This window comes from Myxocyprinus asiaticus, chromosome 10 (assembly GCF_019703515.2).
Source record: "Myxocyprinus asiaticus isolate MX2 ecotype Aquarium Trade chromosome 10, UBuf_Myxa_2, whole genome shotgun sequence".
Taxonomy (NCBI): Eukaryota; Metazoa; Chordata; class Actinopteri; order Cypriniformes; family Catostomidae; genus Myxocyprinus; species Myxocyprinus asiaticus.
In genome coordinates, this window is record NC_059353.1 from 33,842,221 (window position 1) to 33,859,556 (window position 17,336).

Here is a 17,336-nt window from a genome sequence, read left to right on the forward strand (position 1 = left end):
CATCAGATAGAATCAATTATGTATTTGCTAAAAACACAGAGCAATCCACAAACAAAAACGTAATGGAGATATTTTGCTGGATAGAGTGAGTAATGCACATGTAAGAATCATTGACAAAACACTGCTGAACTGGTTGCAATCAATATTCTAAACATGCTTTCACAAACACAGCCAAAATAGCGGTTTGATTGTGTTGACAGCAAACTATCTTGCCACTATCTAAAGACAAGATAGCATCATTTACAGGGCAGCAATTATTTGTTTATTCTAACATTTTTGGTAATCCTTTTTAACATGTGACAAACGTATAATGTTTCATGTGTCTGAGTTATGTTACAAAAACAGCACCCTACCACTAGTAAATACACACAAAGAGAAACTTGCTTGAAATACATTCAAAGAATACATAGCAAACGTTTGTCATGTTTGCACACAAAATATGGTTGTTAACAGCATGACATTTTGGAAAACATTTTGTGTCATCCAAAAAATTGGCATAAAAAAAAAAAAAGACACTTTTTTTCAGATCAGATGTACCTTACTGACATTAAAGACAAATCATTTACAGCCAGTATGTATCTCTGAGCTGCATAACAAATATAATACTGCATTTTTTGCTAGCCTCCAGAAAATACAGATTAACATCTAAAATGATCACTGAGTCTAAACAGAATCTTACAGAAACTCTTGTGAACAAACAGCTGTTACTGTACTTACTGAAAGGCTATTTGTGTGCTAGCATCTGAAGCCTTCAAATAGCCAAAGTGACAGCTTCACAAATTTCTCCAAACAATCTCCAAATCCAGCTTCCTGGTGACAATACTCACCCTAAATAATCTATATACAGTATACAGCATTACAAAATGATTATTTAAGCATTGCAAAATGCACTGTACAAATACAGTAATACCTTACCTATTTATGGTTACACCTATATACAGAGTATTATGCAATGCAACACATGACATATGAAATGTGGTGTTTTAAAGAATTATGTTTTTTAAAGGTACAGCTATAAAGAGGTAAATATTATAATGCATTTTAATAAACACTGTGCTTACATTTAATTATATAGACAATCTTCATATAAAGTGTTACCAAAATTTCTTCTTGTGTACAATAGCAAGGCAAAAAACAGAATGGAATGACAAAATGAGGACTCAATACCAGCAATAACTTTCTGTAACAAAGCCAGGCTGCTTGAACAGACTCAAAGATCTTTCTCAGTTCAAGCTACTGCCTTAGAGAAATGGCTCACACATGTGGTGCTCACAGTCTCACTTTACCTATTTTGAATATAAATAGTTTGAGTGTTTCCAATTTAAAATGTCCGCATAAAATATAATTTGAGAAGAGTCACTTACAGACTGGTCAATAACCTGTGGTGTAAGATGCAGTTCTAAAATATTTAAGATCTGATGCCAGGGCCTATCTGAAGCAGCACTTGCTGATCGAAAGGAGTTTCTTGTAATGTTTTTTTTTTTTTTTTTTTAAAGAAAGTGACACCTCGATAATTACAGGAAATGCATCTGTGGAAAAAACTAGGAAACTCTTACAATTGCAGCTAACTTCTGTGTGCAGCTGTTCCATAACTTCAATTTAACTTTTTACACATAATTCCTCTGTCAGAGATGAGAAGTGATTTGAAAGCTGTGAAGAACAATTCTCACAGTTCAGCAATCACTGTACTACAGAGGGCAAATACACAACAACAGCTTCAAATACTGATAATAGCTTTACTGAAAAAGGGTCTGTTGAGAAAATCGCAAGTCTATATTTTACAGTATCTAATTTAGATTCAGTTTTCAGATTTCAAAAAATGTTGTTGAAATCAAGTAACTGTAATCTGTAGATGTTTTTGTTGTCTAAAGTCATAAGAAAGCTTTGTGTGAGCAACAGTCCACATTCATCTTCCCCTCTGCCATAGCACTCATATATCACTTGCCGTGGCACGATCACTCCAGCACCATTTGTGGTCAATGACATCAAAAACATAAAATCAAACACAAACAATAAAATAACCTGAATGTAACAAATGAAACAATCCGATGTAACCTCGTTCGACCCCATGTACACATGCGTGGACGCTGTATTTTGGCTTTGTTTTATGCAACGCAACGCATAAATTGACGTAAGGAGTCATGTGACAAAACAACATGGTGCCGACCACAGCAGTTTGTCTTTGTAAGAAATACCAACAAAACTATATCTGTTAAGTGACTCCAGTCAGGGTTCCTAAGCAACCAGTTGGGCCAGTTGCTAGGGCGGGTAGAGTCACGCTGGGTTAACCTCCTCATGGTCACTATACTGTGGTTCTCGCTCTCGGTGGGGCACGTGGTGAGTTGTGCATGTATGCCATGTTGAATAGCGTGGGCCTCCACACACGCTATGTCTCCGTGGTAACATGCTCAACAAGCCACGTGATAAGATGCATAGATTGACGTCTCAGACGCGGAGGCAACTGAGATTCGTCCTCCATCACCTGGATTGAGGCGAGTCACTACGCCACCACGAGGACCTATAGCGCATTGGGAATTGGGCATGCCAAATTGGGGAGAAAAAAATTATAATAATAAAATAAAAAACATAACTGGTAAGAAAGTTTTTACACTGAAAACTGTTTGAGTCAAAAGAGAAGAGTTTCTAGTTTTATCCGATATGCCATTTTTTTTATTTGAGCGATTTTTCGCGGCATGCCACACTGCTAAACACAATGTACACTAATGCATACTTTAGCACATATTTTCTTAGAAATCCTATATTTACTGTGCATTATCACATTGAAAATCAATGGGATCAGCCAAAGGCTGAAAAATTTTGCTTTCAGAGGCTATCAGGATGAAAATAAGGTGCATTTTGAACTGTTCTGAGACAGTGCAGACAGATAGCACACTGGAGGTTAAGTAATTCACTAAATAGGGAGCAAGGGAGCATCCTATAGCTCTCTGTGCAGCTAAGTGCTTTTAATCCAAACTTCCTATCAAAAGTTCAGTTTTAGACTGCAGATGATGTTTGAACCACTCAACATGTTTGGCAGACATGGGACAATCAATGGTAATCAGTACATACATTCAGAATTTATAATGTAGAATGTTATTTTCACATGGTTGGCAGTGATTGGATGATGCTGGCCATTAATTTGAATCAGAATGATTTATGCTAATTTCTGAAGTAATGTCTGTAAAGTCTCAAAAACATGAATGACCAACACTCCTAGAAACATAATAAACAATAAAAAAAATCTGACTTTCTATAGCTTGGTAATATAAAAAATGTCCCGCTGTCCACATACAGTACTGTGCAAAAGTTTTAGGCACTTAGGAGTCTTAAGATGGTTATTTATATATTCAGCTTTAGTGTGTCAATAGGAAAAATACATTTTAGACTTCCAAACATTACTATTGCAAATAGAAAAGAAGAACAGGGTGCTCTGCAAGAGATGGCATTGCCCCCACAGAGCCCCCCACTGAACATCAAATCAGTCTGGGATTACATGAAGAGAAAGAAGCAATTGAGACAGCCTAAATAGATAGAAGAACTGTGGCAAATTCTCCAAGAAGCTTGGTACATCCTATCAGCCAACAACCAAGAAAAACTGTGTCCAGGTGTACCTAGATGAATTGGGGCTGTTTTAAAGGCAAAGGTGGTCACACCGAATATTGATTTATCTTTTTTATGTTTACTGGACTTTGTATGACGTTAATTGATAAATGAAAGCTATATATGGCATTATTTCTGAAGACATCATAACTATGCAACATTTTTCACAAGTGCCTAAAACTTTTGCATAGTACTGTATGTTGCCATCAATTTTTAAGAAAACTATTTGCTCTAGAATTTTTTATTTTTTATTTTTTTTTTGCATGTTTTATAGGTGCTACTAGTAACAAATCAAAAAGGGAAATGGAAAATGCACACATCAGTCAGGTTTGGGTCTCAGGAGGTTAAAGCACAACTGAGATTTTTCTTTTTTGATTTTCTCCCCTTTTTTCTCCCCAATCTGGAATGCCCAATTCCCAGTGCGCTCTAAGTCCTCGTGGTGGCGTAGTGACTTGCCTCAATCCGGGTGGCGGAGGACGAACCTCAGTTGCCTCCGCGTCTGAGACCATCAATCTGCCCATCTTATCACGTGGCTTGTTGAGCGCGTTACCGCGGAGACGTTGCGCATGTGGAGGCCCACGCCATTCTCCGTGGCATCCACGCACAACTCACCACACGCCCCACTGACAGCAAGAACCACATTATAGCGACCACGAGGAGGTTACTCCATGTGACTCTACCCTCCCTAGCAACCGGGCCAATTTGGTTGCTTAGGAGACCTGGCTGGAGTCACTCAGCACGTCCTGGATTCAAACTGGTGACTCCAGGGGTGGTAGTCAGCATCTTTACTCACTGAGCTACCCAGGCCCTGCACAACTGAGATTTGATAGCTTGGGTGGAGAGGTAGATTATCATTGGAATAACGACTTAAATTTTGGTCTATTTTTAACACAAAGCTATGATACGACTTCAGAAGACTGGAATACAGTGCTTGAGTAATATGGACCTTTATGGTGCTTTCTGTGGCCTTTTTGGAACATGTCAGTATAAACCACCATTCACTTTCATTGCATTCTGCCTAATATCTAATATTACAATTTAGGATCAGAACACTAGAAGGCTATGTGAATTATGATAAAATGTTAATATCTGGAGAATTATTCCTTTAAATCCTCATTGTAAATTATTATTTATTTTTTTATATGCTGCCATCAACTAATGCCTACATAATTGCAACAAATTCAAAGAACTTTTCTTCAAAATCTATTCAAATCTAATGTGAAAGTCTATGAGCACAAACAGCATATCAAACATGTCAGTATGTAAAACAGCTCGGTACAGTACAGCTCAATGGTACAGCTCAACTCGACTTGACTCTGCTCGCTTTTTGGGGGTTTTCCACTGTGGATAGTACCTGGTACCTGATACTTTTTTTAGTACCACCTCGGTCAAGGTTCCAAGCGAGCCGAGCCGAAACTAAATGTGACGTCAAAACCCTGCAGATCACTGATTGGTCAGAGAGAATCGTCACTACCAGCGTCACTGGATTTGCGACACGGGACATCAACCCGCTAGTTTTAAAGTTAGCAACATTGACAGCAATATCACTTGTTCATGCGACTTTCGAATTGTAAAAAGAAATGGCTGTGCGCAAAACCACGCCGTGGTCAATAAACGAGGTGCAGGTGTTCCTCTCATTAGTGACGAACGAAACGACGCGAAACGAAAAGGTCTTTCAGGAAGTGTCTCAGCTGTTGGCCGCACACTGCTACCACCGGACCTACCAACAGTGTAGGGAAAAGTTAAAAAAAACTTAAGTGACTACAGAACCATCAAGGACCACAACAGCCGGAGTGGTTCAAACAGAAGAAAGTGGAAGTGGTTTGACCAAATGGATGCCATCTATGGCAATAGACTGGCGAGCAATGGGAGGGAGAGTGCCCTGGACTCGGCGTTGTTGGAGTCCACGATGGAGGATGGTACGTTTTGTTACGTTAACTCTATATTCTGCTTGAAAGCTTCACTTTATTTAGTTGACCAGCTACTGGAAAGCTTGCTTCTAAAACAACCAGGCCAATTTAACTGTTACACTTGTGTAAAATCGCCATGCAACAACTGCTTTTTGCAGCACAATGAGCTAGTAGCTAACAGCTAGTGGTCATGTTATTGTTTATGGTCAGTAATGTTTGTGTCGAGTTTAAGATGATGTCATGGCAGTAGAGGCGGCGCAACTATGACGATCAGCCTATAATCCCACCCACGTTGAGGCGGCACTAAACTGCAGTGGAAAAGCAAGCTCAGAAAAGTAAAGCGAGCAGAGTCGAGTCGAACCGAACTGTAATGTGCAGTGGAAAAGTGCCATAAGTACAGATCAACTTTGTTTTTGAGTTTGTTGAGGTTTGAAGTATTGACATCACTGAGCCTACCTTTACATCTCTGTGAATTACGTTGTTGTCATGGCAGTACCGCAACGCCTCTAGGATCTGTCGCATGTAGTGACTAAAGGGAGGAGAGAGAGAAAGAGAGAGAAGGACAGGAGGCGTGAGGTTTAGAGAGGAAAGAGAGGACCCCGTTGAATTTTTATTGGCCTTGTGCACCTGAATGGAAAGGAACCTTTCAGGTTACTCATTGTCTCCCTCCAGACATTGTTTGATTAGCGGAGTCATTCAGGACTGCACTGCACAGCACTGACAATAAAGCTGCTTGTGAAAAGACCAAAAATAAAGCCCATCACTCACTGTCATCCTGACATAACAGCAGAATATTAAACAGCAAAACAGTAGGAAAACCTTGGCTCTCACTAAGTACAGGTTATATTACAGGTAAATGCAGCTTTACCATTAGATGTAGAAGGACAACCAGAATAAAGTATGCACTTTATTCATTACAACTAACACAAGTTCAATACATTAAAAAACACCATCTGATATGTTAAAAATGTAATTCTAGATATATTTTGAACTAAATACAGTCTCCAAGAATACAGTAATATGGTAAGCTGAATGCGGTTAGTGAGGAAACATTTACGTTAGTGTTTTATAGGCCACATTTTCCAAAGCCAATTTCAACTTCAATACTTTTATCTTTAGCCATAAATTTATTTAGACATTTAAATACATTAGATACATCATATGCCCTACCTGTACACTTTGATTTAAATGTGTAATAGATGTCAAAGCTCAAAAGTTTCTCAGAAACACTGTTGCTATGCTTTGTGGGACAACTCTTTGTTTTTTAAACTATAAAGAATATGGGAAGGCATTGAAACAAGCAATGTTAAAGTGATAGTTCATCCAAAAATTAACATTTGAGATTGAAATGTGAATTAAAATTTTTGGGTGAATTATTCCTTTAAAAGTGCACTCAGTAAGTTTTTGTTCATGTTGTCTTAGACTTACACTGACACCTAGTGGACTGGATACAGCATCATTCAAACACAATAGTTTTCAGTTACAGATGCCAATGTAAAAATTCACAGTCAGCCATTATTAATTTAATCCATGAGTGAAAGTGTCAAATATCAGTATGGTTACTGAGAATAAGCGAGTAGTATTCGGCTGGCTGTGTGATTCTAACATGGCAGCCCCCAATGTGCGGACCATCTCCATGAAGAATAAAACAGCTTTTTATAAGGTTACTGATTTGACTGGAGACCTGTCTCCAGTCTGGAGAAGTGGTAATGAGTTTATACATATGTTTCAAAATTACAATTAATTTCTTAAGGAGTACAGCTTTTATAATGAGGAAAAAATTACTGAGTGCACCTTTAACAACAAAGAATGCAAAATAATTTGAAATGGATGAAGTTTATTAAATTGCCATGAGTGGTGTTTACCTGGCTACGGCCTCGCTGTAAACAAACCCAGCGTCTGCTCTCTTCACAATCTCAAAGCAGAGATCTGCTCCATCCATACTGAAAGACATGGACAGAAAACTCATCAGCTATTGTAAAGCCAAATACTGGCATGATCAGTGCTAAGGTCCATTTATAATTCATAACTTTATATTCAAAAGAAAGAGATCAAAATCTGTATGATACTAATGAAAGATCATAATGCAATGGCATTGCAACATAAGGGTTACAGGTTACAGGTGCGAGACGATAAAGTGGCAAAAAACAAACAAACATGTATATATATATATACAGTTGCAATCAAAATTATTCAACCCCCCCCAAGACAGTAAGGATTTACAAAGGTAAGCTTTTCTGAATTTTTAAACATTACATCAATATCAGTTGATTGACACACTCAAAGTCATAGTGTGAATATATAACCTAATTGTGGGGATGGGGGCGTGGTCATGTGTCTGTCTGCGGGAGGGAGAGCAGTAAGGCTTGTCACCTGGGTTGTAATTATCTCTAACACCTGTCTCTTGTTATAGTGATGGCGGAGGGAGACTTAAAAAAAAAATCTCACCAATGCATCATTTGGGGAGAGAGAGAGAGTGAGCACGGTGTCGGCATGTACTGAGTGCATTAAAAGTTTATGTTATCTTATTGATTGTTGTGAAGAATCTACATGAATTGAGTGCTGTAAAATACAAGATGCTGAATGCAGAAAATAAAAGACTTGCCTGCACTGCTTCATTGTCTCCTTACTCCTCCACTGCCCGAAGAACCAAACTTTCTACACTAATATTCCTAAATAGCAGGATTTTTTAAAAATACAGCTGTGTCATAATTATTCAACCCCTATTGCATGTAGCTGTTTCTTAAATATACAAGGCTACACAAGTAATTGTTTTAAAACAAAATTAAGCCCTCACTCTTCAATGGCACTTATTTAAGTTTTAAAACTTAAGTTTAGTGTTGTACGCAAAAATGTATTTCTATGCAAAAAAAAAAAAATGCAATTAAAAATAAGCTAATAGAGGAGATTATTTCATTACACAAGAAAAGACCATGGCTTAAAGTACATTTCCAAGGCACTTCAATTTCCAATAGACAAAGTTGGCAGCACCATTCATACACTGCTGTTCAAAAGTTTGGGGTCATTTACTCATTCTTTATTCTATTTTTTTTCCCCTCATTTTAGAATAATAGTAAATTCATCAAATCAATGGAATAACAGAAATGGAACAGGAAATTATGTTGTGGCTTAAAAAATCCAAAATAAATCAAAACTATGTTATATTTTAGCATCTTCAAAGTAGCCACCCTTTACCTAGAATTTGCAGAAAATTACTCTTGGCATTTTCTCGACCAACTTCTTGAGGTTTCACCCTGGGATGCTTTTTAAACAGTATTGAAGGAGTTCCCTATCTGTCACTCACTCGACGTTGTGTCGATGTAGTGACACTAGGGGTCACTCTTGGGAGCCCGAGACACCTCTGGTCTTTGATAAAAAGATCAAGATACCGCACCCTGACTGCTTGTTGCCAAGGGCGTCCCCCTGCGGTGACTGCACCGGCTCCGCCACAGCCCACCCCTGCAGCCCAGCCCCGGCGTGGAGCCCACCGCAGGAAGCAGACGCCACCCGTCTCACGGCCGCCAAGAACCCACGAAAGGCTTCGAAGCGCCCCTGAGACAGGCAACCCAGGGATGACGAAACCCACTGCTCTGGAGCTGGTAAGCAGACCACTCCATCCAACGGTGGAGGGCTGGGAGGAGGATCTTTTGTTACCTTTGCATTTAATTGCGCTGTACGCCCAAGTGGCTGCGGTTCCCAAGATTTCAGTAAGAGCAGTTTCCTTGTTCCCTGGGCCACATAACCGGTGTGCACGGCCGTCATCACGACCACCGTCCACCATTCCATTTTGGCAGGTTTGGCGCTCCAGCAGCGGTCTCCCCGCCCCTGAGCACCCAGCTGTGGCACAAATCCGCCCCCAATGTGACAGTCTCCACGGGTCACGAGGACAGGCCTCTTCCTCACCCATCCCAGGCTGTTCCAGGGGTGGTCACAAGGAGCCAGGTAAGTACATTGATGTCCCTGAACTCAGAACGGCCACGACACAGTGTGGCACCTCAGGCTCTGCCCCACCGCAAGGCCCCACCTGCCAGTACGTCCGACGAGATTGTCCCCTTGGTCCCCCTCGCCCGAAGCTTGGACACGTGGCTTGCGTCGTGATGGTTGGCCCGGACCGTCCGACTCGGCAACGCGATTCACTTCGCCAGGTGTCCGCCCAGGTTCAGCGGCACCCACTTCACCTCAGGTAAGGTCGAGAATGCTGCTACCTTGAGCGCGGAGATCGCTACCCACCTACGGAAGGATGCGATAGAGCCTGTCCCTCCGGCCGAGATGAAGAAGGGGTTTTCTTCATTGTACCGGAAAAAGGCGGTGGGTTGCGGCCAATCTTGGACCTGTGAGTACTGAACCGGGCTTTACACAGACTCCCGTTCAAGATGCTGATGCAAAGACACTTTCTAGCGAGCGTCCGGCATCAAGATTGGTTTGCGGCGGTAGACCTGAAGGATGCGTACTTCCACATCTCGATTCTACCTCGACACAGACCCTTCCTGCGGTTTGAATTTGAGGGTCGGGCTTATCAGTACAAGGTCCTCCCTTTCGGCCTGTCCTTGTCCCCTTGCGTCTTCACGAAGGTTGCAGAGGCAGTCCTTGCCCCGCTAAGGGAAGTGGACATTCGCATCCTCAACTATCTCGATGACTGGCTAGTCCTAGCTCACTCTCGGGATGTGTTGTGTGCACACAGGGACCTGGTGCTCTCGCACCTCAGCCGACTAGGGCTTCGGGTCAACTGGGAAAAGAGCAAGCTCCTCCCGGTTCAGAGCATCTCTTTTCTCGGCTTGGAGTTGGACTCAGTCTCATTGACAGCGCGTCTCATGAGTGAGCGCACACAGTCGGTGCTGACCTGTTTGAAGGCATTCAGACAGAAGACAGCGGTTCCACTGAAACTGTTTCAGAGGCTCCTGGGGCATATGGCATCCTCAGCGGTGGCCACTCTGCTCAGGTTGATGCATATGAGACCGCTTCAGCACTGGCTTTAGACTCGAGTCCCGAGATGGGCATGGCGCTGCGGGACACATCGCGTGGCCATCACACCGATCTGTCACTGCCTCTTCAGCCCTTGGATCGACCTCACGTTTCTACAGGCAGGCGTTCCCCTAGAGCAGGTCTCCAGGTGCCTTTACGACAGACACCTCCAAAACGGGATGGGGTGCTGTATGCAACGGGCATGCAGCCGCCGGCTCATGGACGGGCCCGCAGCTGCGTTGGCACATCAACTGCCTCGAGTTGCTGACAATTCTGCTTGTCCTGCGGAGGTTTCGGCCATTGATCCAGGGCAAGCATGTGTTAGTTCGGACAGACAACACAGCAACGGTAGCATATGTCAACTGTCAAGGCGGTCTGCACTCCCGTTGTATGTCACAACTCGCCCGCCATCTCCTCCTCTGGAGTCAGCAGCACCTCAAGTCGCTGCGAGCCTCTCACATCCTGGGCGACCTCAACACTGCGACGGACACGTTGTCACGGCAGGTTACCCTCAGGGGAGAGTGGAGACTCCACCCTCAGGTGGTCCAGCTGATTCGGAGTCGATTCGGGCAGGCACAGGTAGACCTGTTCGCCGCACAAGAATCCTCCCACTGCCCGCTCTGGTACGCCCTGACTGAGGCACCTCTCGGTATAGATGGGCTGGCACACAGCTGGCCCCCTGGACTTCGCAAATATGTGTTTCCCTCAGTGAGCCTACTTGCACAGCCGCTGTGCAAGGTCAGGGAGGACGAGGAGCAGGTCGTCCTGGTAGCACCCTACTGGCCCACCCAGACGTGGTTCTCGGACCTCATGCTCCTCCTGCCACAACGCTGAACTGGTATTAAAGACCAGAGGTGTCTCGGGCTCCCAAGAGTGACCCCTAGTGTCACTACATCAACACAAAGTCTCATTCCCTCCATCAGGGAACAGAGGTTATGCAAGTAACCAGGACGTTTCCATCTATGCTGGGCACTTATTGGCAGCTTTTCTTTATTATTCGGTCCAAGTCAACCATTTCAAAAACTTTTTTTTTTTTTTTTTTTTTAAATAACATTTTGTTTTGTATTGAAATACATTTATTTGTTGGCACAATTATATTTTTGTCGACAAAACTAATTTCAAACATTTAAGCATACACCTTCACATCAAAAGGTTTTTAAGGTCATGAGAAACATTTCAGTCAAGTGACCCCAAACATTTGAATGGCAGTGTACATTTTTTAAACATGGTAAAACAGCAACCTTCTTGGGTGTAGAAGAAAGCAAAACTTCAAGGGAAATGTTGACTTGAATATTCAAGAATTTGGAAAGACCTGTGGAGTCCTGGAAGGTTTTATGGACGTATGACACTAAACTGAAAATGAGTTTTAAACCCAGGTTAGCAGTACATCTGGAGTAAGAAAGGCAAGGTGATGACAAGAATGACACCATCCCCACAGTTAAGCATAGAGGTGGGTCAGTCCTATTATGGGGGTGTTTTGAGGCTGCAGGAAATGGCTATCCTGACTATATGACTGATGCCATGGATTGTGTTATGGCAAAAATGTGGTGCCTTCAGTGCGTAAATTGAAGCTCTGTGATCACTGGACTTTCTAGTATGACAATAACACTAAGGATACATCCAAGTTGTCTAAATCTGGTTCAGGGATGGGTAGTGGAGTGTCCTTGAATGGCCCTTTCAGTCTATTATTAAAAGATCATTGAAAATCTATGTTGGGATTTCAAGGAAGCAGTGGAGCACAGAAACCAAAGAATGTCAATGAGCTGGAAGTTTTTGCTCATGAGAAATGTGTGGAAATTCCATTAGAGAGGTTTATTTTTTACATTAATTATTAAACATTTATTTGATGTTATTAAGGGTAAAGGATACTCCACAAATGACTGACTTTAGGGGTTGAATATTTTTGACATGACATTTGTGGAGAGAATGTTATTTTTAATTTTAAGATTTTAAGGAACTCTTTGTTCTCAAAATCACTCAAATGTGTATTAAAAACTTACTTTGACTGTTTACTGAGGTTTTAGTTGATATGTTTTTCTTCACATCGCAAGAACGTATTGCTGGTCAGGGGAGTTGAATAATTTTGATATATATTATAATTTTGATTTGTCGGCCAAATATTTTGGAATAATGTACAGATTTTGCTGTTTTGGAAGGAAATTGGTACTTTAATTCACCAAAGTGGCATTTGCATCCAACTGATCACAAAGTATAGTCAGGACATTACTGATGTAAAAAACAGCACCATCACTATTTGAAAAAGTAATTTTTGATCAAATCTAGACAGGCCCCATTTCTACCAGCCATCACTCCAACACCTTATCCATAAGTAATAATGCTAAATTGCTAATTTGGCACTAGAAAATCACTTGCCATTATATCAAACACAGCTGAAAGCTATTTGATTTGTTAAATTAAGCTTAACATTGTGTTTGTTTTTAAGTTGCCACAGTATGCAATTGACTGGCATGTCTTAAGGTCAATATTAGTTCAAAAATGTCAAAAATGAATCAGCTTTCTCTAGAAACTCATCACTCAATCATTGTTTTGAGGAATGAAGGCTATACAATGCTTTCAAGATTTCATACAAAGGTGTACACTACAGTCTTCAAAGACAAAGGACAACTGGCTCTAACAAGTACAGAAAGAGATGTGGAAGGCCCAGATGTACAACTAAACAAGAGTATAATTACATCAGAGTCTCTAGTTTGAGAAATAGACACCTCACATGTCCTCAGCTGACAGCTTCATTGAATTCTAGTTTCATGCACAATAGCAAAGAGAAGACTCAGGGGTGCAGGCCTTATGGGAAGAATTGCATAGAAAAAGCCACTTTTGAAACAGAAAAACAAAAAGAAACACAGAAACACAGACAAAGAGTGGGCAAAGAAACACAGACATTTGACAGCAGGTAATTGGAAAAGAGTGTTATGGATCTTAACCCCATTGAGCTTTTGTGGGATCAGCTAGACTGTAAGGTGTGTTAGAAGTGCCCGACAAGACAGCCACATCTATGACAAGTGCTACAAGAAGCGTGGGATGAAATATCACCTGAGTATCTGGACAAACTGACAGCTAGAATGCCAAGGATCTGCAAAGCTGTCATTGTCATGTTTTTGGGCGCATGCGCACGCAGCGACCAGCAGTGAGAGTTTGGTGTCCTCGTGTTGGTGTTTTTATATTTGTTTTAAAGGTTTCCACATGATTGAGTGCTCCTAGTTTTGCTAATTTAAGATGGATCTTCTCTATCTCACCGCTTTGTGGTTTTTGTTTAATTTATTGTGTGCCCGCGATGTCAATGGGGCTGTCTACCTGGGTCGGACGCAGTACACCAGAGATGTGCTGCTGCAATTGAACTTTGCGAGTTCAGCTCACGTGACGAATATCACACTACAGCTACCGGACTTTATTCTGAGAGATTCTCATGAAACCTCTGGAGCAACGAGGGATAAGAAGAGGAAGCGGGGTAAATGAGGAGGCGTTAGACTACGCTTGAGGAAACAACGGCTCAGTAAGTGTTTTGTTTTTGTTAACCAACTTTGTTATGGACACTTATAAATCACTCCCATTACCTCCAATGGGCTCTGCGGATCATAACTGTGTGCATCTATTGCCCATATATAAAACAGTTTTAAGGAGAGAGAAAGTGCAGACAAAGGACATAAAGATCTGGACTGAAGAATCTGTGCTCTGTCTGCAGGAATGTTATGATTGCACAGACTGGAACATGTTTAAACAATCTTGCGGTGATGATTTGGATAAACTTGTTGATGTAACATGCTCATATGTTGCCTTTTGTAGGGACATGATCATCCCCTGTAAGCGAGTTAAAATTTACCCCAATAACAAACCATGGGTGGCAAAATCCGTTAAATCCAGCATACAGAAAAAGAAACTTGTTTTTAAACAGGGAGTATCCTCTGATCTGCATATAGCTAATAAGGAGCTGAAAATAGAAATCTTAAAAGCAAAACAGAATTATAAATCTGAACTAGAGAACAAGTTGGCTGCAAATAACCTTGATCCAGCCTGGTCTAGCATGAAAACTATAACAGGCCTTCGGAATCCCTCAGGTCACCCTGGATGGTTTCAGTTCAGATACTGAGCTTGCTAATGCTCTTAATTGTTTTTATAATCATTTTGTCACTTTTGATTTTAGTAATGAAATTCAGGAACTGAGGCACAAACTTGAAGATAATCAGCACTTTGATATAGACCAAAAGGATGTGGAAAAGGCCTTCTTCTCAGTAAGAGTACATAAGAGCCATGGACCTGATAACATCTGTGGCTGTTTACTTAAATCTTGTGCAAAAGAACTGAGCCCTGTATTCCACTACATTTTTAATATGTCTTTACAGGCACAGCATGTACCTAAGGTTTGGAAGAATGCTGTGGTAATCCCTGTTCATAAATCTAGCTGCCCTAAAACTCTTAATGATTTTAGACCAATTGCTCTGACATCAATTTTAATGAAAATCCTCGAAACACTGGTAAGGTCAGAAATCTTAAGGAAAACTGAGCATGCACTTGACCTCATGCAGTTTGCCTATAGGCCACATAGAGGAGTAGAGGATGCTACAGTCACTTTGCTTGATTTACTTGTTAAAAACTTGGAGGGAAATGGGTCTTATGCTAGACTTCTATTTGTTGATTCTAACTCTGCTTTTAACACAGTTCAACCCCATATTTTAACCAGTAGGCTTTTAGAACAATTTGAATTGAGTAACAATCGTGTGGGCTGGACCTTTAACTTTGCTTTAACTCACTAATAGGACACAAAGAGTGAAGGTAAATGGAACTTTGTCTTTTTGTTATGTTTTATTGTTTACTTGCATAATTTGTACTATTTACAAGTATTTAAATTGATATGTAGAACATATGCTTTATCGGTACTGTCTCTTTAAGACTAGCGGCATCATAGACATTTTTAATCGTATAACATGAGATCAGGTTGCACATGCGAGAGATTTACTTGCATTATAGAGGGTTGCCACGTAGAGTGAAAGATCGGTCTAGGGATATAAGAATCGATATTGAGATCTTTCAAATGAAGATTGCAATGCATCGGAAAAATCAATATTTTTACCCAGCCCTATAACTTCACATTAGACATCAAATATTTCTAATTGGCTGTGATTGTGTTGTGACAAGTCAAGCAGAATTTTCATTTGCAATGTGGACAGACAAATTTCTAGCAATATTTTGTGCTATGTTTTGCATCTGCAGGTAAACCAAAAGGTGTGACATCTAAGATGTGTGCAGTAAGTTGGTAAATATCTCTGAGCTAAACTGAACTAAAAGCTTTGGAGCAGGTCAAATGAAGCCCATTTACAATTTAAACAATTTAAACGTTGTTCCATGTCTCCCTGTTCTGCAAGGGTGTTTCTGATTGAAACATCACAAATCAATGCTCTAAAACTGTGACCATACAGTTGGGGAAGTTCCAGTGTGACAGAGTTGTTTCCAGGGTGCAGCACAAAATCCCCTGAGAGCCAGCTGTACTTCTCCAGATAATAACTTAAACTGGATGAAATTTCTTTGAGAAAAGCTCTGCACTTCAGATAAGGATATTTAGCATTTGAGGAATTAAAATGCTTACCCTAATTCAAAAAATAAATAAATAAATAAACAGCTGAGAGAGCAAAAGACGTAGGACAGAGAATAGCATGTTCATGCATCGTTTCAAATGCAAGTTTGAGTTAATTCAATCTTATATAAATATGGTTCAAAACAATCGTCAAGAAAAACGAAGCTACTTCTCACATTCAGTGAAAACCAAAAGGAAGTTTTGGACATTCTTTTTTTTACACTGAAGCTTTGACTAAAATACTGCCACTGAATATTGACTACTTGAGTAGATAAATCATCAAGTACTCGGTTGAGGCAGGGATGGTGATATTTTTTATTGCTAGTCTATGTACATATGTGTCAGAAGGACAAAAAGAAATTTGTGTACATAGACCAACAATTTTTAAAAATTTGCAGACGCAAAGACATGTCCTGTGTGAAGATTCCATGAGAATATGGAATGGATGGAATAATAAAATAGACCAGACTGGAGGAAATTGTGGAAGATGTGCTCAGAATGAAGGACTTACAATTCAAAAACCATGTAGAGCATCCCATCAGAGCTGTAGGTTTCCAGAAGCTCCACTATGTGTGGATGTTTCAGCATGTGGCAGATGCTCGCTTCCCTCTTCAGATCTACAGAAAGAGAAAGAGAGAGAGACACATATCAGTTTTACACAGGAATCCACTGAAATCTCCACATACTCAATATCACACTGTAAGGCTAGCACCAGAATGTCTACACCCAAAAGGCTCTGTGAGAGCCAACGTCATAAAACTCTCACACAGAAGAGCATCTCCACCTGAGACAACACACCCTACTGAACAAGGACCATAAAACACAAATCTCACTCACATCTACTCCCTCTCTCACCTCAGGTCAATTTAGGGTCACCAAAAACTAAGTTAAGACTTATCCTGTTCTTTAATGTAAAAGGTTTTCTGATCATACATGTTTGGTATCATTCAAGAGGTCTCAGTGCAACTGGTAAAACGGTCTCATTCCCTTACAGCAAGGTCAAATCACAAGTAAGATTTAAGAACTTAGTAAAATACTGTATTTTGTCTGGGACATGCCCCTCCCAAGTCTCTCACAGGGACCAGATGCTGTATGCAGATTAGGTGCATTCTTTGTAAACATCAAACTACCTACTTAGTCACATGTTTTAAAGGTCTACCTTCAAACCCCTAAATTGTAAACCAAATCCTGAATAACATCAAACACACACACCTGAAATAACAATAGAATCGTTTTGGTATTTAAGGAGAGATGACAAAGGAATCAGGGTCTCTGTA

The 17,336-nt window shown here is 40.8% G+C and overlaps 1 protein-coding gene across 15 annotated transcripts in view; it reads right to left on the reverse strand.

Moving 5' to 3' along the window:
- caska (calcium/calmodulin-dependent serine protein kinase a) overlaps positions 1-17,336 on the reverse strand; it is a 262,378-nt gene that overhangs the window by 64,645 nt on the left and 180,397 nt on the right. For all 15 annotated transcript variants that reach the window (XM_051707922.1, XM_051707920.1, XM_051707921.1 and 12 more), the window contains exons 3-5: positions 16,571-16,676; positions 7,376-7,453; positions 5,967-6,039 (exon numbers count right to left, since the gene is read on the reverse strand). In XM_051707922.1, coding sequence (XP_051563882.1) covers positions 5,967-6,039; positions 7,376-7,453; positions 16,571-16,676 — 257 coding nt within the window. The remainder of the gene's footprint in view (positions 1-5,966; positions 6,040-7,375; positions 7,454-16,570; positions 16,677-17,336) is intronic.